The following is a 24,104-nucleotide window of genomic DNA, read 5'->3' as shown; positions in this document are numbered from 1 at the left end:
TTCTTCTTTTGGCTGCTCCCTGTGTTAGGGGTCACCACAGCGAACTAAGTCACACGAAGACTTGGCAGTTATTTTTTACGCCGGATGCTTTTCCTGACACAACCACAGACCACCGAGCTACCACAGCTCTCTGTGTGGAGCAGAGAGATGCTATCTAGAACACCTGAAGGAGCAGATGGTGGGGGTTAAAGGCCTTGCTCAAGGGCCCAGAGTGGGACGAATGAGGGTGGGGGCAGGTGTGGGTGCTTCACCTACCCCACCCACATTTTTTGGGGGGGGCGAGACTTTGAGGCTCAGGTGAAAGTGGGCAGTGCAGGAGCCAGGAACTGAACCTATGAAAGGTAAAGCACAAGCAACAGGACTCAAACACAAAAATCCCAAAACACAGAAAAATAAAACATAAACTATGAAGGGAATTAATCTAAAAATAAACTCAATGAACTACAGAAAATCACAGATCACAACAGGCATGGCTTTTTATTCAGTTATGAATTTGAAATCTGCTTGGAGTCATTTTGTAGCCACTTCTGATCAACATAAATTGTTCGTCTGTCTCTCCTTCCTGTCCTCTCAACCAGCCGGTCAAAGCAGATGGCCGCTTGTCCTGAGCCTGGTTCTGCTGGAGGTTTCTTCCTTTTAAAAGGGAGTTTTTCCTTTCCACTGTTGCCACTGTGCTTGCTCAGGATGGGAGACTGCAACGAAGCCAAGATTCAACTTGTCTGCTGGATTCCTTAGATAGAGAACTTTACTAACTGGCTTTTATGTGAATGTTCCTGTAAAGTGCCCTGAGACAACTTTGTTGTGATTTGGCGCTATATAAATAAACAGAATTGAATTGAATAAATATGTTTAAAATACTACATGAGCTATAAACTTTTTTTTTTGAGCAGCTTATCATTTATTCGGAGTGCGCTCTCAGGACATTATTACCTGCAGTGTTCCCTCAATGAGGACTGAACTAGGCAAAAGGGCCTTCTCCTACTCCGCTCCTGTTTCCTGGAATATCTTACAAAAAGATTTGAAGCTCTCGACCTTGACCTCTTTAAGTGTCTTTAAGAATCTGTTGGACACCTGGCAGGGTCCAATGCTGACATGTTCCTGTTTTTAGTTTTCTACATTTGTCTTGGAATCTAGCTGTTTTTTTTTGTAGTTTTTTTTTTTGTTACATTTTCCTTTTAGCCATCCTATTTGTTAAAAAAAAAAAAACCCTGCGGTATGACTTTTTATAACTGTTTATTGTTGTTGCTGTTGTCCATTGTTGTCATCTTTCTTTGTTGAAATCAGGTCTCTCTTGTAAATGAGTCCTCGAGGCTCAATGGGATTTACCTGTCTAAATAAAGGTTGATTGATTATTCACACTACCTGAAAACTGTAGACATAATAATGTGTTTCTTGCTCAGTTCTGTTGATGTATTTATGTAAAGAACTGTGCAAAAGTGTTTTGGTAGGAATGGGAATGCTTGAGGATGTTTCTGCAAATATTTAAAAAAACTGTACAAAATGCAAAGTGAGGGAACAAAATAGCAGTTTTTACACTCACTTGCACAAAGTCGGGGGTTTTGTATGATTATAGTTATTACTAAAATATTACAACAAACAGGTGATGATCATTTTATATGTAGGAAGTAATACAGTTTGTCCCTGACACAGAAACATCTTTGTAGGAGGTTTCAAGCTGGATGAGGAGCAGGTAAACTGCCGGGTGTGAAGCTGTAGGTTTTCACGTCTAAGGTCAAACATCATGATGAGATAGAGCACAACAACAAGGTAGTTCTGGTTCATCAGAATGGTCTGTCCTTTTTGAAGAGAGTCCAGTGACCGGAAGATGCTTTGTTCAAGCTCTTTGAACAAATGTGAAGGAATGGACTATGGTGAGGAACATACACACGGTGTTTGACTATAGAAACAGTGCAGCAGACACAAGTCATAATAATCTTCACTTCTCTTTGAAATTGGAAAACGTCCAGCAGTGCCATCAGCTCAGAACAGACACAAAGCTGTGGGATCCAGGTACACCCATGTGCTACACAACTGTACACAATTGATCCAGAAGTGCTCTGTTAGGAAGAATAGTTGCCAAAAAGCATTTTGTGATGCAAAACACATCCTACTGACTAAGTATGCTGCTAATACATAAACTATGGTGCAGAAAACTTTCAGCATGTTCACCAGACTGATGAGTCAAATGTTTAGTTGGAGCAAAACGCAGTTAATTTGACGAAGCTGTGGGAGAAAAATGAACGTCTGCAGGCGACAGAAAACAAGTTCAGAGCTGCATTTCTGCAAATGCAGTTGTGGGTTTTGGTCACGATTAATATCCATCCATTATCTTCTGCTTTTTCGGAAGTCGGGTGGTGGGGGCAGCAGCTTGAGCAGGGAGGTCCAGACATCTCTTTCCACAGCCACCTCTTCCAGCTCTTCTGGGAGGACTCCAAGGTGTTCCCAGGCCAACTGAGAGGCGTAGTCTCTCCAGCGTGTCCTGGGTCTTCCCCGGGTTCTCCTCCCAGTCGGACATGCGTGAAGCACCTACCTAAGGAGGCACCTAGGGAGCATCCTTACCAGATGCCTGAACCACCTCAACTGGCTCCTCTCGATGTGGAGGAGCAGCGGTTCTACACCGAGTCTCTCCCAGATATCTGAACTTCTCACCTTATCTCTAATGAAGAGTCCAGCTACCCTGAAGAGGAAACTAATTTCCTCCACCTGTATCCATGATCTCATTCTTTCAGTCACTACCCAGAGCTCGTGACCATAGGTGAGGGTAGGAACGTAGATCGACCAGTAAACAAAGAGTTTTGCCTTACAGCTCAGTTCTCTCTTCACCACAATGGACCGGCACAGAGTCCGCAATACTGCAGATGCTGCACCAATCCATCTGTCAATATCACGCTCCATTCTTTCCTCACTTGTGAACAAACCCTGAGATACTTGAACTCCTCCACTTGAGGCAGAACCTCACCCTCGACCTGAAGAGAGCAATCCACCCTTTTCCAACTGTGGACCATAAGGATCAATAGTTAACCTAGATTTACAGTACAATGCAGCAGGACAGTGATCTCAAATATACAGCTAACGTTCTCAGGAACTACCTTCAATGGTGAAAATCAACCTCACAGATCTGGGATTTGTGCTTCAAGATGTTAAAAATGAGCTTCCTGATGAATTACAAAAGGTACCGATGCTGGTTTGAATCCAGACGAGGTCACTTTAAGCATCAATTTAATTTCATTTATTTCTGTTCATTCACTTTACACTATAAATTAATTAAGAAAAATATTGTTTATATTTATGAAAGCACTCCTATGTTAAAAGTATTTTTTTCTACATCTGATTTAAACTTCTGCACAGTCCTGTAAATAATAATTATCTAAGTCAACAAGTAGTTTTTGTTGCTTTAAGCTCCACTCTTTGCCCCAGCATGCAGCTGTTTGAGATTTGTCAGGTTGTAACCATGAAACCAGCTGCTTCCATGGAACGGGTGTTCAAAACAAAACCAATAACAGATAATCATCACTCTATTTTAATTACTGTAAACATTTCAAACGGCTCAGCACAACTGTTCCTCTGTAGGAGCGCAGCTTTAACTTGTGTCTAGAAATGTGGACGTTTAATCTGAGATGGAATGTGGAGACTGAAATGTTTGACATGACTTTGACCTGAGGAATTGATTTGTTTTGCAGATTTAATTTATTAACGGCGGTTTTGTTCTGAGCTCCTAACAGGCAGCAGGTTGTGCTCATTAGTGAGTGGAGCACAGCAAGCCTCCATTTCTACTGACATCCTGACTGTGTTAAACAGTAGGGAAGATGGCACCCGGCAGCCATTGCTCAGCTTAAAGTCCTTATTTTCTGTAATAGCTTGTGTTTTATGGAACAGGGGAAACAGCCTTCAGTCTGCCTTACGGTAGTTTGTTACAGGGAGTGTGTGAAGCTTCTTAGACCTTAATGAACGGCTCGTCTGCAGGTCTGACTGCAGTCCTGCTGTTTCTATAAGAAACTAATGTCTCGGTCTTAATCTTTTTATTGTGATATTTTCCCCAAGTTATTTGCTACCACTGCATCTTCTGTTTATGTGTATCTGGTAAAGTCCAAGTGCAGGAGTTCTTGCCTATGCAGCAAGAATGACTGCGCATGTTGTTTTAATTAAACTCATGTTTTATAGTCAGAATCTGTGAAGCTGTGGGGAAAACGTGATGAGATTGATTTTACAGAATCAACAAACAACTAAACCATATGGGGAAATAACATTTTACCTACAACGGGAATATATTTGTCAATTTTTACAGTTAATAATTTAACACTTTTGAAGGGCGTGTGAAAATTAGCTGAGAAAAAGCAGTTTCATGAAATCTTAACCCTGAAGGTACATTTCATGTTTTGTTTTTTTTTGCAGTCAGCAGTCATTTCTAACATGCAGGGAAATGACCAAAAGCAACAATTACAGGTCTGACATCAGTTTGTTGGGGGCCGAGATGGGATAGAGGTAGGGCAGCAGACTGGGGACCAGAAACTCACAGTTCAACTCCCAGCCATTCCCACATGGTGTCTCTGAGCAAGACACCTAATCCCTAATTGCTCCCCGGGTGCTTACATAGCTGCCCACTGCTCCACCTGGGTGTATCCCAGGTGTGATGGGTTAAATGCAGAGAACCAATTTCACCGTTGGAACATACAATGATGACAATCTCAGACTTCCTTTCTTGACTTCCATTCATTTCTGTATCGCACCCTGACTCTTACCTTCATGCCTAACCTAAACTTAGCTCACACCTTCATCCTTTTTTCTGAGGTCAGGTTACAAGAAGACAGTTTTAGGAGTGAAACTCAGACCCTAAACTCCACCAAGTTCTGGGTCTGCCCAGGTTCTCTTCCCACTGGGACGTGCCTGGAAAACCTCAGAAAGGAGGCATGGCAACTCAAGATGCCCACACCACCTTAGCTGACTACTTTTAACACAGAGCAGCAGCGACTCTACTTCATCTCTAAGGTGGAACACAGGACGCTCGTTTCAGATGCTTGTACCTGGATCATGATCCATACCTCATACCATGGACTGGACCATGTTGCTAAGAGAACCTCACTGCCAACAGAACCACTCTGCTAACAGAACCATGCTGCTGTAGATGTTTTTCACTTGTGCTGCTTTTGTTTTTGTATTTTTGTTGCATGCTTTAAAATTTCTTGCTGATTTTTTTTTTCTTTTTGCAATTCGAGATGGTTCTTCTCGCCCTGAGCATTTCATTGCATTGTTGACCTTGTGTTGATCTGCATATGACAAATAAACCTAAACCCTACAGGTGAGGGTTGAACTGTACAGAGCAGGAAATGAGAGCTCTGCCTTTGGACTCAATTCTTTCTTCACACAAATGACCAAAGAAACACCTTTATATTTTGGACAAGGGACCAATCCCAGATACTTAAACTTCTCTGCTTGAGGCAGACTTATTCCCTAACCTAACCTAAAAATGATGTTCCACAGTATTACGACTGGACTTTGGTCCCCGTAAGGTGTATCAGGCCTGCAAGGTAGATGATTATATTAAAAAAGGTTATTAAATGGTATCAAAGCCCAAGTGCACACACAGAAACATCAACTCTTTTCCACTTCACTCCATCCTTGTTCTTCTCTTGCTTGCCTCATGAAAACAAAAATCTGTTGCGTATAACTCTGGTGCATAAGTTTACCCCGTTCACCAACCTCAAGTGTTGAAAGAAATAAAGGAACACGAGCTGAATTGCAGTAGTTTGTTTTTCTTTTCCACGTAAGTCTGTTATTTTAGCCAGAGGTTTCGTGTATGAAAGACAATTGAGAAACTAACAAACTCAGACAAGCTGCCGCACGACATGTTTCATTCTATGACAGAAACCTAACCCGGCTCCATCTACTGAGCAGCGGAGGTACTTAAAGCAGTGACCTCACTGCACATTTCCTGTCTGCAAAAGAGTCAGATTCAACTGTAGAAAGTAAAGATTTATTATTTGTTAAAAATCTCTGATTCTCTGCAGCGAATTGTGAAGAGCTCTTTGCAGATGCATCGCAAGCCTCTGCCTGTGCTTGTAATTATTTATAATTTTTAAAGCATTAGGTTTTTGCACAAGTTCAGCAGGAGCTTCCACACCCTTGTCAGCCGTGATCAGCAGGTGCTTCTCAGTCTGCAGCTGGTGTTCAGCTCTGTCCTCTCTATTCTTCTGCATCATCCACCAAATACTTATCTGCAACTTTCTGAATAGGCAGCTTCACAGCTTTAGGTGAAACTTCCCTCATTAATGAATTTGAGTTTATAAGCGCTCAACCAACAAAACACCCAGACAAAAAGTTATGGTTATATAAAAGCTGCAACATGAACAAATGAGAACAATGGGATGTATCTTCACTTTGACATCGTTTCAATTTCTTGACTGTTTTCTTTCATTTTACTTTAGTTTATTTTTCCTCCTGTTTGTTCAGTTGATAATCTGGGATGGCTGTCAGTGAGGCAGTTCTTTGTGTGAATCGGCAGATAAATCAGTAGCAGAGCTGCACTGGGAGCACAGCTTCATTTGTCATCACTCGCAGTTACATAAGTTTTATTCCTCTCCTGTATTTTACAGCAGCTGTATGTGATATTAAAACATAACTGTGCTACTTTAGTGTTTCCCTAGATCGAGGAAAAACATCAATCATGAACCGAATATTGCTCTGTCACCGCATCCACTTTATCACCGAGATGCTTTTCAGAATTACATTTCCACTTCTCTGATAAAAAATAAATTACTTTAGATATACAGTTCACATTAATTTACCTTTTTTATGCCTTGCATGTTTACTGAGCCGTTGCTGGATTAATGTAACACGCCCAGTGGCAGACTCTGTTAAAAAGCAAGTCTCCTGACATTTTAAATGGATTTATGTTTCCAACAAATTCACATATCAGGTCAAAGGCAGACTAAGATTGCCATTCTTCTTGTAAATTTTAGCAAAGAACTAAAGATGTTCTTGACTCACAGAGTGGCCGAACAGACACTTAACGTTTGTTTTATACCATGCTGATCAAATTTAATTACCCAGATAAAGACATGTAGCAGGAAATAGATTACTAACAAGTCCTTCGAAGGTCTGTTTTGAGATCAGCTGTCGCAGAAATGACTCAAACAGCAGATTTTCTTTCTCCCCAGTTGAGTTGTGAATGTTTTCCCTCTTTGGCTAATAAAGACAACAGCTGTGAGATGAGTTTACAAAATGTTGGGCTGCAGAAAGTTGCACAATAAGAATAAAATGAGGAAGAATGAGAAACTGGGGGTATTACTGTACCTTTCGCCGTAAACGTAGCATCGCCGTATAGGTGGCATCAGTCTATATATGTCTACTAAAGTGAAAAAAACATAAATATGTTGCTTCGCCATATAAGTCACATCTACTACACGTCACCACTGACACGTCACATTTGTTATGCATCACCATTGACCATCTGGAAATGTGGACTAGTGTTGTGCCAAAAAATCGATTGGCTGCCAAATGACGGCCGCGGGAGTGTGCACAGGAGGACAAAAATTTAACAAGATTAACACTTAAAAACAATCATTTGTTTGCTCGAAATTATAGCAAAGGTGTGTCTCAGTTTAACTTTTCCTTCATAAATGCACTTTAATGGTCAAATCAGCTGCATTTCGCCTGGGCGGCGCAGCGAAATGCAGCTGATTTGATGTTTGCTCCAGGAGTTTTGGAGCAAGACAAAGGTGGCCAGTATGGCAAGCCAATTGTCTCATTAATAGCCACTTGTGCCTATTAATGAGGCACTTGGCTTGCCATACTACTCAAGGGCCCTCTAGCGGCTAAAATGGTAGTGTTCAATATTTTCCATGTCAGAATGAGTGAAATAATTAGATCTCAGACAAAAATTGGGTTATAAATATGTGAAAAAAAACCATAAATAAGCCGCTTTGCTGTATAAGTTGCAGGCATGCTAATTTATGCCAAAAGTGTGACTTATACAGCGAAAAGTACAGTAAATGGATTAAATAAAAAACAACGTTTTGTCTGTTTTAGTTGTACAAAATTTTAAAGTCATAAAGAAACAGAGCCCGTTTGTTTAATCTTGGGTTAAAGATTTTACCAATATTGCTTCCATTAGACCTCCTTCTCAGATTTGTTTTATTTATGGAAAGTTTTATCACTTAATTTTTTTGAACACCAGAACCAATGACACAAAACACAAATACATTCAATATAGCACCTTTGACACCTAATTTGACAAAAAATGTTATAAAAGAGTATAAAAACACATTAGATAGACCGTTACACTTTAAATTTGCAGCCATAAGTCAATATTATCATGTGCCTATCCAAAACCAGTAGAGCCATGTTAAATCAACCCCCCAATGACAAAGGCCTGTTTAAGCCGTGATGATTCCAAATGTCTCCAATAAATAAAACGGGGGAACATACAAATTTGTAGCTGTGGAAAGATTTGCAGTTGACTTGTAGTTCCAAGTGCAGCATTTCAAAATAAGATAATCAGCATTTGAATCAAACAAAATGACTGACTGTGGAACGTTTGGCAAGCAAAGCATGTATTTATCTCAAAGTTCCTGATTGACACTAAAGGCTTTTAGCCTTAGTTTCCATTTCACTTTAACATGCTGCATTTTCAAAGGTTTATTAAAAAAGACACACTTGGTATTCCTTTCCCTCAAAAAGAAGCAAATGGTTAGTTTGAGTTCAGACAGCTGGAGGCTCGTGATGGCAACATAATGTCTTAGTTTTTCTCATCTGGACTCCGTTCCACTAAGACATTCACTCACAAATGAGTTAAATGTCACAGTATCTTTGTGTAGTCTCATCAGTCTTGTAGAGGACAGGCAGACTTGTGTGAGTCTTGTGTAAAGCATCCTGTCGGATCAGTAGGGGTATGCTGAGACCGAGATGTAGATGATGAAGATGCTCTGGTATGTGATACGACCCTGTAGTGAGATGGTGGTGGCCTGCACTTTGAGCCGTACAAGCCCCGGTCTCTCCAGAGCTCGCAAGGTAAAGATTATCCCCCTGCCGGCTTCATCTTTGATGCCAAACACCCGTCCTATCATACCCGTCACCGGCTCTTGCTCAAGTATTGTAAAGGAAGTACGCTTCTGCAGGATTCCTGACTCTGAGAACGCTGATAGTCGTATCACGTTGTAAGTAGCTGGTATGCCAGAAGGAAGTGTGAGCAGCTTGTACTGGAGGACCAAAGGAGAGCCTGTGGTGGCACAATCCTGAGAGCAGGTCCTGTAGCATGTCCTTTGCAGCGTAACAGGAAAGAGAAGATGTATCAGTATCACAGTAATACAAGCAATGTGCAGTTACTGTGTCACTAATGCCTTCTTGGTGCATTGTTTTTGTTCTATCAGTGCTGAGCATATTCTTAGTCTGTGTATTCTTAGTTTAGTGAATGTAGTATATTCGTAGTTCATGACTTGGATCTTACTAATTTATCATTTGTATTTTTGTTGGATGTAACTGGGACCCTGTGTACATAGTTTCATCCCACCTCATGTACAAAGTACCACGTGTGGTGTGTATGACAAATAAATCTCTCTGAATCTCTGAAATGTTGCACAATGCTCGTTAGACTGATGAGTCATTTTACCCAGGACTTCTTCCACTTTGGTAGGACGCTGGACATGGTGTGTCCAGACACTGGTACCCCCCTCTGGTGTTAAAACACATCTGGTTGTGTTCACACTGAATTCCTTGTTCGACACACTCATCAATGTCTACCATAAAAAAAGGAAAAGGAACTTATCTGTAAGCTATACAGAGGTTCAAAGTTGTGTTATTTAGAGACTGTCTATGACTTTTACCTTTGCAGCTTCTGCCATTGGGGAGTAGCTGGTATCCTGGGGGGCACAGACACTGAAAACTGCCAATGGTGTTTCTGCATTCATGCTGACATGACGTCCTGAGCAAACACTCATCCACATCTATACAGGAAAATAATACAGCAATGTATTTGCAATATTCAAAATATTAACACGCTCCAAAGCTGGTAATAAATTCTGATTAAAACGTACCGACACACGTGCCGTCTCTGTTGGTGTAGCCCACAGGACAACTCTGTCTGGTAATACGAGACGCTCCGTTGGAACGAGAGAGGATGGGCCTGCCGAGGGATGACACCAGCTGTGGGCGGAGTCTGGTCCTGACTCTAGTCCCATTGATGAAGGTCTGCCCTCTCTCGAGTCCTGCGCAAGAGCGTCCGTCCCCGAGCAGCGCCATCCCTGGGGGGCACAGGCACCTGAAGCTGCCAGGCACGTTGCGGCACTGGTGAGCGCAGGGGTTTGGCGTTTGCTGACATTCGTCAATATCTGAAAGGTGACATAAAATTCAGGTTTAATCTCGTGCGCATTTCAACTAGCGGGACGTCAAAGTGTTTTACAAAACAAACTAAACTGTAGTCCCACCCAAACATGGAAGCCCGACTCCCTGGGATCGGTACCCTCTGGGACAAACACAACCATATCCTCCGACTGTGTTCTGACAGATCTGCGTGTAGCGACACATGTGACTGCCGTCCTGGCACTCGTCAATGTCTATACAAATAAAGACGACAACGACCTTTCTTTAGAATGATGCATCCATTTGAACATGTATTTATTTAATGCAGTGCTTCAAATCAAAAGTCATAAAAACATGTTTTACTTTAAAAAAAAATGATACTAGGTAATTAGTAAATAAATATAACTAATTAATTTGTACTTTATTTGCTTATTGTGCTGCTGGAAGATTAAGATAGTGCCAAAAACAATCCGTTGTGGGGGGGGGGGGGGGGGGGGTATTTGCCTCTTCATAACTTTTTAGTAAAAAGGAGTACCTTATTTTTGTTTAGTTTGTGAGGAACAAACTTCCTCGTGCGCCCTAACGATCCTGTAGATGTCAGCTTTGTATCACATTTAAACTGCAGTTCAACCCTCCTTTTTCTTGAGCTCTTAAAAGCGTTAACATGAGCTGATGCTGTCTACACGTAGAACGGAAAGTTTTATGTATCCTGCGACGCTAAATTTGTCACAGACTAAATAATGAAAGTGGATGAAAGTGGAGTAAGTTGGTCACTGACCCACACAGGCTCCATTCTCTCCTGTGGTCATTCCAGCTGGGCAACTGTCAAAACACTGGTATCCTCCATCTGTGTTGCGGCACTGCTGGTGAGCTGGGCACACATTCCTCGTGCACTCATTGATGTCTGTGAAAGTGAAAACATTACAGCTGGCTTGTTATGAATAATATGAATTTAACTCTGCACAACATGCTAGCTTGGATAGTTCTATAAATCTTCTGGAGCGGGTCCAATTTTCTGCGACTACTTATAAACACGGTGAAACGGTGAGCTGACTGACCGATGCAGCGGTGTCCTGACTGCTGGTATCCAGGGTGGCAGATACAGCGGAAGGAGCCCAGAGTATTGAGACACTGATGATGGCACGGAGAGACGGTAGACTCCTGGCACTCGTCCACATCTGCAAGACAAATTTGTCCCAAAGGATTTCATCATTTTCCATGTAAAATCCATCCAGCATGGTTTGGTTCGACACGAGGAGATGCGTTTTAACAGAGTCACAGTGATTTACCTTCACAGCTGGTTCCTGTGAGGCTGGGTTTAAAGCCTGAGCCACACCTGGCCTGACAGCGGTATGTGCCCACCGTGTTTACACACTGCTGGTTGAAGTGGCACATGTGGGAGCCTTGGGAGCACTCATCAATATCTGACAGTGCATGTGGCATAATACAGTAATGGGATTATGATGGGATTTTACACGTGGCTAATCTAAAACAAAACGTTCAACAAGTTATTATGTTGGCTCACCGTGGCACGAGTTGGTCTCTGCAGAAATGGAGAAGCCAGAGGGGCAGGTGCAGGTAAACCCCCCCATGATGTTGTTGCATGAATGGGAGCAGGGAGACTGCAGCGCACACTCATCTTCATCTAGTAGAAACGTGTTTTATTAACGTAACATTATTACGTTTGCAAAGAAGGCAAAAAATATTCTAATAAAGCAAACGAGGCGTTAATGAGGACAACGTACCAGCACAGTAGGAGGCTGTGTCAAGAACAAAGCCTTTTGGACACGTGTCTTCATAACCATCTGCAGTGGAAATGCACTCACTGTTAGCTTTTGCAACATTTAGAAACTCATTAAGTAGCTCTTGTAATGATCTGGTGGTAAAAGTTAATTATAGTAGTCTTCTTCCCCAGACCTGGTATGAGAAGTGTTGAAGTGATGTGGAAGTCCATCGTAAGAGTAAACATGTTGTAGACACTGTTCATCCCGGAGACTTTGAGCAGCTGGAGCACAGGGCCCTGGCGCTCCTCCTGACCCTCGTAAATAATTGTGTGGTTACAGCGCAGCACCGTGGGCTTCCCTCCTCTCTGGTGGGTCTGTGATGACCAGGAGTACAGCTGCCCTTGGCCCGTTTGCACGTATGACTCATCAAACTCCTGTGGGACAAAAGCAAAGTCAGCTCAGACAGATCTGAAAAACATGTGAAGCGTGACAGGATGAAATTCTCTAGTGATGCATCCAGAAGTCAATTTTATCATTTTTAACGCACACTGTGGTCACTTGAGCAAACACACCTGGAGGCTGAGGTGAGATGATGACAACGATGGAGGTATAAATCCATTAATGACAACGTCAATTAGCAGAACTCCCTCAGCATCCAGTCCTCTGGCAACATGAGTCAAGCGAAGGATTTCACCTGAGGAGCAATAAAATAAAAGTTTCATGTACAAAAATGTCCAAGTTTTGTTAGAGAGTGCTTCCACCTGCTGGCTACTGTTTACAGGTGCAACACTCACAAAAGATAAAAATTGATGCGACTTGTTCATTTATTTATTTACTGGTGTTTTAATCACAAATTAGTTTGCATTAAAAAATGCAAAACATGTTAAGTTCAATATTTTAGTCGTGTGACAGATGAATAACTCACCAAACCTCCTGTCACTATAAACAGTTATATGTTAAATAAACTGCAGTTTTGAAATAATAAATGACAAATACTTAAAGTTTGTGTTTATTAATGTCAAAAATGGCTGTTAATAAACCTCACCGGTCTCAAACTCCAGCTGAGACTCCTGCCTGAACAGGCCCTGGGTAAAGGAGTAGCCATTTCTGGTGGCTTCACCCTGAAGCACAGTGGTCCAATAGATGGGAGTGAACACAGACACCAGAACCCACAGCAGGGGACCTGCAGGAGGAAATCATCAGATCTTGGACTCTTACTGAACCTCAGAGACAAACTAGTCAACTTCTCATCTGGTTATCAGAAGCACAGAGCAGTGTTTAGTTTTAATATTAGTTGTTTATTAAAGTGCCTAATAAAGATTAGGTCTAGATTATCACAGTTGGCCTGAATTGACTGATAAATCATCATCATACTCTTATTTCCAACATCCATCTATAAGTCAGAGTTTTGCTTCTGGTGCAATTAAATCTGTAGGGATTCGTTTCCAAAGCTTTCGAACTTGTGCAAATATAAAATATAAATCAACTTGCTGAAAATACTTGGATATAAGCCTTTTGTGTTTATATGTGCCCAGACTCACCCACAGTGGGGGGGATGTTATCCAGGTGTGCCTGTAGAGTGCTGCTGCCCTCCTCCATGTTGTCTGTAATGTTGGCCTCCAGGAAGGAAACACCAAACTCTCTGTCGTTGACCATCCCGATCAGGCTGCCCCGGGTCTTACGTGGGACCTCACCTGTCACCAGCAACACACAACAAAAATACCAGTCAAAAATGTCAACAATGTCACTTTCTTCATGGGTAGATAAGAACTGGGATGAATAAAAGAGTCAGGTGAGTCCTACCTGGACACAGACCAGTCTGGCATTTCCTGGAGTCAACACTTGGACCGCTGCAGGTGCGTCCACCGTTTGCTGGTTGTGGATTGTTGCAGGACCTGACTCGTTCTTGAACACCTTGCCCACACGTGCTACTGCAAGGACCCCACTCCTCCCAGTTAGAGTAGCCTCCGTTAACTAAGATAGAGAAGAAGAGAGAAATTTGTTTAAAGTTTAAACTGCAAAAATGATTTTGGTTTAGACAAATTATTAAGAAATTCCATTAGGCAAAAACTAAATGTGTTATTTGACGAGAACGTGTTTCTCAGTTGTTCATCACTGAAGCACGAAGCAGAACTCACTCTGAACCTTGAGATTAATGGTCCTCTCAGCTGTTCCAGCCTCACTCTGAGCCACACACTGATACTCTCCTGCATCTGCAGCCTGCAGAGCACACGGAGGACACAACATAGCTTTAATGATATGATACACCTTCAGGGCAAACCCCCTTTCAATTACTTTTTTAAACTAAGAAAGAATGAAAAAATGAATCATTTTCCATGTGGCTGCATATTTGGTTCTATAGAAACTGTCATGATAGACATGTATCAGCCAAAGAGGGTCAATTTAACATTAGAGCGCTCTGTGGGAAGGACAGTCATCCATCTGTGAGGAAGCCTCAGCTGCAGGCTGTGCAATTACAGCAGCAGATACAGAGCATAACGAGGTTACAGGCCAGAGCGGGAGAGGCTGAGAACATGCAGCTCTGTTCGTTCCTTCCCTCTGTTGCTAATGCTGTTAGCCGCTGTGGCTGAACTGAATCTGATTTAGGGGGAGGCATGACACTGCACGACAGTCACACACTGTTCCTCCATCGAAGCTGACTGCAAATCAAGCTGAGAAAGTATAAACCTGCTTCATTATATAACATGAAACATTTGCTGCAGCTTGCTTAAGAAGAGCTAAATGTTAAAAGTTTAGATAAACTTGTTTGGAGTCAGTGTTCCTTCAACAGGATGCATAATATTTACAGTGATGCTGTAAATGACCAAGGATCCGTTGTGGAGGGTTTGCATCCGAACAAGGTGCTGTAAAGGCGTCCCGTTCCTGAGCCAGCGGAGAACGGGGCTGGGGTCCCCGTGGACCGGACAGTCGAGCATTGCAGAGCCCCCGTGGATGACAGTCTGAGACATGTGGGCTTCACCCTTTAACACCGGAGGCTCTGGAGGTCCACAAGATACACATTTATATTATGATATGAATAAACGAGGTGATGGTGTAACAGATGAACCAAAGGAACTCATGTAGAAAAGGCTCACCTCTGATCCGGACAAACGCGAGCGCACGAATGGAGCCCACGCTGTTTTCTGCTAAGCACACGTAGGTGCCAGCATCGCTCACAGTCACATTCTCAATGATGACTGCGCTCCTGCCTGCTTCATCTACAGCTGCTCCTGGGACAGATTCCATCAATGCTGTCAGGTGGATCAATGTACAACATGAAGTTTTATCCACAAATACTGTGACGTTTCACGTGTCAGACACTAAGATGAGAATGAAGAACTATGAATTGTAAGTTACATAAATGTTGTACATCCTCCCAAATGAAAATACTGAAACACAATACCTGTAAAGGGTCTGCTATTGACAGTCCAGAAGATGGTGGGAGGAGGGGTTCCCTGAGCGTGGCAGGAGAGGACCAGGCTCTGCCCCTTGTTCAGGGTTACATCACCTGGCAGCTCTTTGAAGACGGGCCTCGTGTTGATTGAGAGGTGGACGTCTCGTCTCACAGAGCCCGCAGGGTTTGTGGCTACGCAGGTGAATACACCAGCATCCCCCGGCTGTACCAAGAAGAAACAACTCAAAACTGATTTGCCAACAACAACAAACAAACTGTGTGTTTCAGACTGTTGTAAATAATACAGACAATAATCAGACTAACCTCAGCTCTCTCTATAATCAACTCTCCGGACCGCAGGACTGTGAATTTGCCAGGAAAGGTGGGCACAGTGACACCGTCCTTCTCCCATGACACTCTGGGCTCTGGTGACCCCTGAGCTGCACAGGGCAGAAATGCCTGAAAACCCTGAATGACTGACAGCTCTGTCTGTGCAGGAGGAATCACGGGTGGGACTGAAAGGCACAAAAACGATCAACTACATGATTATTGCTCCAACACGACGTGAGGTAGAGTTAAAGTCCTCCATCACCTTGAACAAGCAGTCTCATATCGTGGCTGGTTCTTCCCGCCACGTTTTTGGCTGTGCACGTGTAAAGTCCTGCATCGCTGCGCTGCGTGGAAGTAATTGCCAGAGTTCCATTGGCAAAGAGACGGATGTGAGCCCCATCAATCAGTGGCCTTCTTTCTTTATGCCAAGTAACTTGGGGTTGCGGCTGCCCGTCAGCCACACACTCCAGACTGACTGGCTGACCTAGGACAGCCGTGTACTCGACACGAGGCACACTCAGCACAGGTGGAACTAAAAGAAATCAGGAGGTGATATTAGTTCTAATCACTTCTAAATGCCTGGAACTGTTTAGGAATGATGAGTAGCCATCTTTAATTTGAGGGTTTTATTGCTCATGGGAAATCAAAAAGTCTGCATTACCTTGAAGGACCAGTTTGGTTTTTGCTACAGTTACACCAGCGTCATTCTTCGCCAGGCATTGGTAGGTTCCTGCATCACCAAGTGTCACACGGGAGAACTTCAGCGCTCCGTTGGAGAGCACAGCCAGCCTGTGACCTGCAGCCATCACATGATCAGGAGCATAAAATTCAGTATCAAACACGTTTCAGTGAGAACTACCGGGTCGAGCCTTATTTCATAGTCAAACCACAGTCTCTGTGATGAAATCTGCTCGAGTGTGACACGTGTTTGTGACAGCAACAGATGTCAGGGGAATTTAGGTAAAGGTCATGGATGTAATCACTAATGTTAAATTAATGTAGAAGCATGTGTGTGAGGTCAAGAGAGTTTTTTTGTCTACTCAGAGAGGAGCCAGTAGGCGCCTGATGAACTGCCTGCAGATAACACAACTGCTGACGCCTTCAAATCTGTGAGCTGGAAGGCAGAGGTTGCCTTGACCTCGCCTGTCTGATAAGAATTAAAGACACTTCTTTATACTGTCCTTGGGCAGACCTTATGACTGGAGCTTCAATCAGTGGTGTGCGATGCTACAAAATTTGGTATTGATCCGATACCAAGTAAATACCATAGCTATGGTAAATACAGGTCCGGTATCGCTGATACAGATACTGATACAGATATCAATACTTTTAAAAATAATTACGTGAATTTTGATGACGTTTAAGTGTTTTGTGATTTTTCCTTTGGATTATTCTTCCACATGATTTCCCATGTGCTTGTATAAATTTGTTGTGTTACCACTGTATCTTACAGCCTTTTTACAAGTTAAACAGTTTGCCGTTCTTTCATTTTCAGCCTGAAAGTATAGCCACACAGCGCTCCTTTCCCTCTCTGTCAGTTCTCTGCTCCGTCTCTGCGCTGCTTATGCATGTATGCTGCTGCTGGGTCGAGCCTGCTTGCTTGTCTGGCGCCGCTGAGCCACGTGATAGTATAACATCGAAACACTGCGGGTAGGGGTGAAGCACAGTTGTCTGCTCTGTGCTGTGACGGGAGCAGCACTTACACAGACAGTCATCTCGCATCTTTGATGAAACCGCAGCAGTGCATGCAGGACAGAAACTGAAGCTAAAGTATCGATCACATTACACTGGTATTTATCAATATCAATACCAATGTTGGTATCGATATTAATCGATATTTGAATCAATCAGCCCACCACTAGCTTCAGTGTAAGATCTGTGTAAGCCTGTGTGTTAACACTGCCTCCCTCCCCCTTGCAAGGAGTAAACTGTAGGATGCACACAATCATCGGCATGGTATCGGTATCAGCCGATATTAACGATAAAGTTAAATATCGGACATCGGCCATTCAATCAAAATAACTCACCGATTTAAAAGGCTTCTGTTTTAGGTTAATATTCTAATTTCAAAAACTGTCAAGTATATCTATTAATGTACTACTACTTATGCGCTTTTCATTTGTCACTTGTGAACAGGTTGAGTTTAGATTTGTGAAAATGTACAAATTTGCACTGTTCGAGTGTTGTCACTGTGTTAGAGAGATTAAATATCATGAATAAATTTGACATTAAACATAATCCAAGTTGAAGTGTTACATCATCTTCAGCCCCCTTGTTGGCATCTGCATTTGGCAGCAGGTCAAATTGACAAAGACCATGCAGAATAATGTAGTATTTTAATTCCACAACAGAGACAGCTGTAGTTTCTGTAGGTAGATCAAGGGAAAAAATATCGGTATTGTTATCGGTTATCAGCCAAATAAGTTTTAACATATCGGATATTGGCCAAAAATCCAATATCATACAGCCCTAGTAAACAGGGTTAAAAATCTTCTTGTAACCTCAGAGTGGCTTATTTGAATAATGTGTTGATGGTAGGATAATTAATTTATCCAACATCTTTGGTCCTTCGAGCCGGATTTGAAGCAGCGACCTAAGGATTATTTATCCTGTCATCAGACACCAGTGGCCGACTGCTGTCAAACAATACATCAGATTAATTGTTTTACAAATCCAGTGTACAGTAGTGGGTTGTACCTGCTGCTATGGGAACGCCCTCTCTCTGCCAGGTGATTGACGGTCTTGGGAAGCCATGAACCTCACAGGGAAGTACAGTTCCATGATGCAACACTACTTGCACTTCCTCCGCCATTGGTCGGATCTCTGGCAGCTCTTGAGTGCACAAACAAGCACATGATTTGGGTTTGTATGTTCTTCCCACTTATTATGTTTGCTTAATGACTGACAGCAGGTTTTGTAGAGCCTACCTTGTACTGTGAGAGAGACATGCTTGTGAGCCACTCCGGCTGGGTTACGGGCTGAGCATGTGTATCTGCCAGCATGACTTGGCAAAGCAGCTGTGATCTCCAGCACCCCTTCATTAAAAAGACCAAAACAGCTGAACAATGCAATGTGAGGAGCTTTAAGTCCTGAACATATCCTTAGATTAACTCTCTTACCAGTGGGAAGAACACGATAACTTCCTCCTCTCGTGCTCAGTTTAGCTCCACCTTTGGACCAGGTGACAGCGGGCTGTGGGCGTCCATGTGTGAGACAAGGCAACACCACGGGGGACATTTTCACTGCCTTAACTGCTGTGACATCATCCTCAATAGATGGTGGCACTACAAAGGAATAAATCAAATCCAAGAATTCGGACATCCAAAATTGCATTTTGCATTCTGGCTATGGCACACATCTTCAAACCATCACCTTGCAGGACAACTTCGATTACCCTGCGCTCCTCTCCAGCATCATTGACTGCCGTGCACTCAAAATAACCTTCATCCTCATTGGATGGAGACAAAAGAACAAGAGACCCAGAAGATAATAACCTGGATGAGTGACCAAGGAGAATGAGCTTCAGTATTTATGGCTGCATGAGCTGTGCTGCAGATTTATTGTGTATTTACAGCTGCAGTTTTTCACCTGTATGCACCAGCAGGCTGGCTTGTGTCAACTGGGGTTCCATTCCTCTTCCAGGATACTTTAGGTGTGGGTATACCTGTTGTCTCACAGCTCAGCACGGCTCTAATTCCAGTGGTTGCTGTAATATTGAATGGACCTGGTCGGATTGAAGGGCCCACTAAATAAAAAAGGAGGGATTAAAATGAACATATAAGCTTGAGAAATTGTGATAAAATACAAAATTAAATAAAAAAAATTAAACGGAAGGGCCATCATTTGTAATTTTTACATAAAACTGACTGACAGATACTTAATGAAACCATATGCAGCATTTACCAAACACTTGAAGGTCCATTCCTCTGTGATCGGAGCCGGCCTGGTTGGACACTGTGCAGTAATAACGACCAGCATCGTTCACCTGAGTCCTGTGTATCTGCAAGGAGCCTTCTGATAACATTGTGTACCTGAAGTTAAAAGATAAGTGATCATTATGCTTCGTCCTATATGTAACTGGCTTTGGCAAGCATAAATGATAGATGTCATTATCATCTAAGAACATACCTATTATTATTTCTAGGCAGAGGGAAGCCATCTTTCCTCCACATGACTGTGGATGAGGAGTCACCTTCAACTTCGCAGGGTAAAACTGCATCCTGACCAACATGAACAGTTATCATGGAGGCACTCTCCTTTATTACTGGCGGTACTGGAAGTACAAAGACAAACTCGATTTATTGCCTGGTTCAGCAGTTAAAACTGTTTTAAAAACATTTTACTCTGTAATTTAAAAGGATTTATTTCGTACATCGTGTTGTTTAGTTTTCACAACTTCAGTCATTTGCAGAAATGAAACTTTACACAATAAAGGCTTTATGTTTGGCAGAATAATCACATTTCTCATCATAGTTATTTTCAGCTCATTTTAAACTTCTGAAGTGATACTTACAGCTATGAAGGGTAGACATAGCATTTTATTTGAGCTGAGAGCATGCATATTGCATTGATTTGAAACAAAACAACAACAGGGTTAAAAAATGATGGAAAAGACAAAGTAAGCTCCCTCCTATTCTAAAACAACAACCACAAAATAAAATATGACCAATATTTTTATATGACAGTGGTTTTCTTGCAACTTTTATTCCTTCATTTTTTTTTTACAATTATCCACTCCTTTGTAAGTCAAACCAGATGCACATTTGAACCACAAAAAAGTCATCTCTGATTTTCTCAAGTACGCAATTTGAAAACATTTAAAGAAAATCAACAGTAAAATAAAATAAAAGCAATTCAGTTCTTCTATAATTGTTTTAAACATCCAGTCACACAGTTCCCTCAAATAAATTAAAGCTGTTTTTACTTAAATAGGCAACAAGCTAACTGTGGAAAGATTGCTTTGGTGCATGGAGACAAAGTTTTTTTTTTAATTATAATTTACAAAACAAAAATCCAAATAGTTCCATTTATGTACTTATCCTTACAGAGAATCTCCACGGTGAAGAAGAGACTTGTGCTTCCAGCCATGTTCGTGACCACACAGCTGTACTGGCCACTGTCCTCACGCTTGACTTCCTGGATCTCCAGGTACTGACCTCCTGCCAGATGCTGGACACGCCCACCCAGCTGATTTCACAGGAGAGGAGGAAAACTCATTGTGTGGGTCAGAGGAACTCAATATTTGGGGAAGAGGTGAGTGCAGCTTTCTTTCTTTGTACCTGCAGTTTAGCCTTATCCTTGTACCACTCTATGCTAGGAGGGGGGTCACTGTCAGCCAGGCACTCTAATGTCAGGTGTCCATTAACCGGCACAGTCACTGCTTTCACATCACCGGAGCCGAGCAGCGTTGGTGGAACTGAAACACCAACATAAAAAGCTTGCTTCATTTATGAAAATAAAAAAAAATCCTTTAGAGATCAAACCGTTTTTGTCTAAATGCCTTAACATATTTGATCAAGGACGCAAAATATTTAAAGATAGATTAATACGTATTAAGCGTTCACATCGTAGAAATGCAAGCTTAGCTTTCCGCTCGGTGCAGAAACAGTTAAGATGTGCTGTAAAAATGAGGCTGCTGATAAAGCAAGGAAGGTAGAAAAGTGTGTTTTTGGCAGCTTTTCTTAAAGTGTTAATCTTAGCCGTTTAAAGGATCACATTTTTAAAAGCATCATAAATGTTGCAAAAAAATTAGGCAAAATACAAAGATAATGCTTGGAGCTGTGTAATCGATCATAAACATGCATTATTTGACACATACTGCAGATAAATGTTGTAACAGTCAGTTTTAAACGTTATTCTCTTCTAAATGTGGACAAATCTGTCCTCGTTGAGTCACAGATAAGGATCTTTAGGAAATATGGAGGATATAATTTATTTCTTCAGTGTTGACGATTTAAAAAGAACAGCTTGTGTCACCTTGGACTCGAACCCAGTGGCTTTTTCCGTCCTCTCCAGCGAGGCTGCTGGCCAAGCAGGTGTAGAGACCTCCATCCTCCACCTTTAAACAGAGAACATGTATCAGCTTCAGTCCCTTTGGGACAACGTCCTGGAGTGATGCAGTCAAAACTCTGACCTCCAGTAACAATTAAAGTGCTCTGTATTTCTTAATGTTCAAACATTTATTTTAAGGACAAACAAGTTTCACCATTCTGTGATTCAGTGAGTTTTATTTTATGAATATTATTACTGTAATAAATTGTTTATGTGCTCCCACAGTTAAGCTGTAATGTACCTGAACTTTACTGATCCGAACCAATTGTCCATCCTGCTGAATTACAGCAGTCCCCTCCAGTGGCTGACCATCTTTGAGCCAGCTGAGGGTGGGAGGAGGGACCCCCACAGCAGAGCACTCCAGCTCAAGTGGGCTGTTTATTGCTACTGTCAGTTCTTCTGGAGAGCCGGCGCGGGATATCTTTGGAGGCACTGCATCGAACAGGAGAACGTTTCGGCTCAGTATTTAATGAGTTTACATCATGACTTTTGGACGAAGAGAAATGAAAACAAACAGTTTTACCGAGCACGGTGAGGTTAAAACTCTTAGTGCTGCTTCCAGCCTGGTTACTGGCCACACAGCTGTAGAGGCCTTCGTCTGAAGGAGCCACATCTGGCAGCTGCAGCCGAGTCTCCTCACCATCCAGTAACAAGTTGCGATGAAGAGAAAGTGGATGGCCATCCTTCAGCCAGGTCAGTGTGGGAGGGGGAACACCACGTGCCTCACAGGTCAATGTCACCAAAGATCCCTGGACGATTGTGACTGGTTCCACTGGTTCCACATTATCCACACCAGGGGGCACTGCAGACAAAAATACACCCTGAGTGAAACTGTCTGAAGAGGATTGGATGGTGGCTTGGTATGGTTTTACCTTGAACCTGTACATCATAGCTGAGCTCAGCGAGACCAGCTTGACTCCGTGCTACACATGTGTAAACTCCAGAATCAGACAGTTGGACCGGAGCAATCCTATTATTTTAAATAACATTTAGTCAAGTCAAGTCACATTTGTTTATGAAGCACATTTACAACAGCAGCTGTTACCAAAGTGCTTAACAATAAGATTAAGGCAACAATTAAAGAAAACAAAAAAAAACCTGTAATTAAAAGCATCAAAATAAAAACATAATAACACAAAAACAATGAGAAACAATGAAATACTAGATCAAATCAGACAGTGTTAAACATCAGTGAATACAGGTGTGTTTTAGGAGAGATTTAAAAGCAGGAAGTGAAGTGTCCTGTCTAATGTTGATGGGCAGAATGTTCCAGAGTTTGGGGCCAATGACTGAAAAAGCCCAATCTCCTCTGAGCTTCAGCCTGGTTTTTGGTACAACCAAAAGCAGTTGGTCAGATGATCTCAATGCCCGAGAAGGTTTGAAGTAGGTCAGAAAGATATGAGGGTGCATGTGCATGGCCATTAATGCACTTAAATGTCAACAGGGGAATTTTAAAATCAATTCTGACACGCACAGGGAGCCAGTGAAGGAAGGACAGAACTGGTGAAATATGCTCAAACCTACAAGTTCCTGTTAATAGCTGAGCTGCAGTGTTTTGGATGAGCTGGAGACGTGAAAGGGACACTTGACTGAACCCAACATAAAGTGTGTTACAGTAGTCCAGCCAGTTTGTAACAAATGAATGGAATCTTTTTTCAAGGTCAGATCTTGCCAACACAGACTTAAGTTTAGCTATCTGCCTTAACTAGTTGTTGTTGTTTTTTGTAGAACTTGAAGTCAGAGTCTAAAACCATCCCAAGATTTGAGATGGACTGCTTATGGCTCAAGGGAGTCAAGGTTAACAGAAATAGAGACAGCAGTAGAGCTAGAGCTAAACACAATGACTTCAGTTTTCTAAGCGTTGAAACTTAAAAAGTTTGAAGCCATCCATGCCTTAATGTTATCAAGACATTTTAACAGAGGGTAAGAACTATTTGGTTTTAAGGGCAGATAAATCTGATAATCATCAGCATAGCAATGAAATGAAAGACCATGTTTCCTCAGGATAGACCCCAAGGGAGCAGATACAATGAAAACAGAAAGGGCCCAATAATAGAGCCTTGCGGGACCACGCAGGAAAGAGGCACTGAAACAGATAAACTATTACCAACATTAACACAAAAACTCCTGTCGCTCAGAGAAGAACGGAGCCATTCTAATGCAGCACCAATAATCCCAACCAAGTGTTCTTACCACAATAAAAGGATACTGTGGTCAATACTGTCAAAAGCAGCAGTAAAGTCCAGGAGTACAAGGTTCACAAACTGATCAGAATCATTTGCTAAAAGAATGTTGTTACAAACTTTTACCAA

The 24,104-nt window shown here is 42.2% G+C and overlaps 1 protein-coding gene across 1 annotated transcript in view; it reads right to left on the bottom strand.

Moving 5' to 3' along the window:
- Nucleotides 1–8,674: 8,674 nt before the first annotated feature.
- Nucleotides 8,675–24,104, bottom strand: part of hmcn2 (hemicentin 2) — a 53,486-nt gene continuing 38,056 nt past the window's right edge. Inside the window, exons 37-71 of the mRNA XM_037680703.1 lie at nt 22,665–22,762; nt 22,316–22,594; nt 22,034–22,224; nt 21,718–21,799; nt 21,021–21,157; nt 20,787–20,928; nt 19,870–20,014; nt 19,645–19,772; nt 19,330–19,486; nt 19,114–19,235; nt 18,861–19,025; nt 18,669–18,776; nt 18,439–18,573; nt 16,403–16,537; nt 16,004–16,273; nt 15,736–15,926; nt 15,421–15,634; nt 15,113–15,247; nt 14,825–15,015; nt 14,156–14,237; nt 13,821–13,991; nt 13,559–13,711; nt 13,063–13,200; nt 12,590–12,711; nt 12,211–12,451; nt 12,039–12,098; nt 11,819–11,938; nt 11,583–11,717; nt 11,352–11,471; nt 11,072–11,197; nt 10,419–10,547; nt 10,029–10,322; nt 9,819–9,938; nt 9,605–9,731; nt 8,675–9,255 (exon numbers count right to left, since the gene is read on the bottom strand). Coding sequence (XP_037536631.1) covers nt 8,877–9,255; nt 9,605–9,731; nt 9,819–9,938; nt 10,029–10,322; nt 10,419–10,547; nt 11,072–11,197; nt 11,352–11,471; nt 11,583–11,717; nt 11,819–11,938; nt 12,039–12,098; nt 12,211–12,451; nt 12,590–12,711; nt 13,063–13,200; nt 13,559–13,711; nt 13,821–13,991; nt 14,156–14,237; nt 14,825–15,015; nt 15,113–15,247; nt 15,421–15,634; nt 15,736–15,926; nt 16,004–16,273; nt 16,403–16,537; nt 18,439–18,573; nt 18,669–18,776; nt 18,861–19,025; nt 19,114–19,235; nt 19,330–19,486; nt 19,645–19,772; nt 19,870–20,014; nt 20,787–20,928; nt 21,021–21,157; nt 21,718–21,799; nt 22,034–22,224; nt 22,316–22,594; nt 22,665–22,762 — 5,542 coding nt within the window. The 3' untranslated portion in view covers nt 8,675–8,876. The remainder of the gene's footprint in view (nt 9,256–9,604; nt 9,732–9,818; nt 9,939–10,028; nt 10,323–10,418; nt 10,548–11,071; nt 11,198–11,351; nt 11,472–11,582; nt 11,718–11,818; nt 11,939–12,038; nt 12,099–12,210; nt 12,452–12,589; nt 12,712–13,062; nt 13,201–13,558; nt 13,712–13,820; nt 13,992–14,155; nt 14,238–14,824; nt 15,016–15,112; nt 15,248–15,420; nt 15,635–15,735; nt 15,927–16,003; nt 16,274–16,402; nt 16,538–18,438; nt 18,574–18,668; nt 18,777–18,860; nt 19,026–19,113; nt 19,236–19,329; nt 19,487–19,644; nt 19,773–19,869; nt 20,015–20,786; nt 20,929–21,020; nt 21,158–21,717; nt 21,800–22,033; nt 22,225–22,315; nt 22,595–22,664; nt 22,763–24,104) is intronic.

Source organism: Nematolebias whitei, chromosome 8 (genome assembly GCF_014905685.2).
Source record: "Nematolebias whitei isolate Nwh7 chromosome 8, NemWhi1, whole genome shotgun sequence".
NCBI lineage: Eukaryota > Metazoa > Chordata > Actinopteri > Cyprinodontiformes > Rivulidae > Nematolebias > Nematolebias whitei.
The sequence above is the reverse complement of the archived record's forward strand: the minus strand, read 5'-3'. Positions and strand labels throughout refer to the sequence as shown.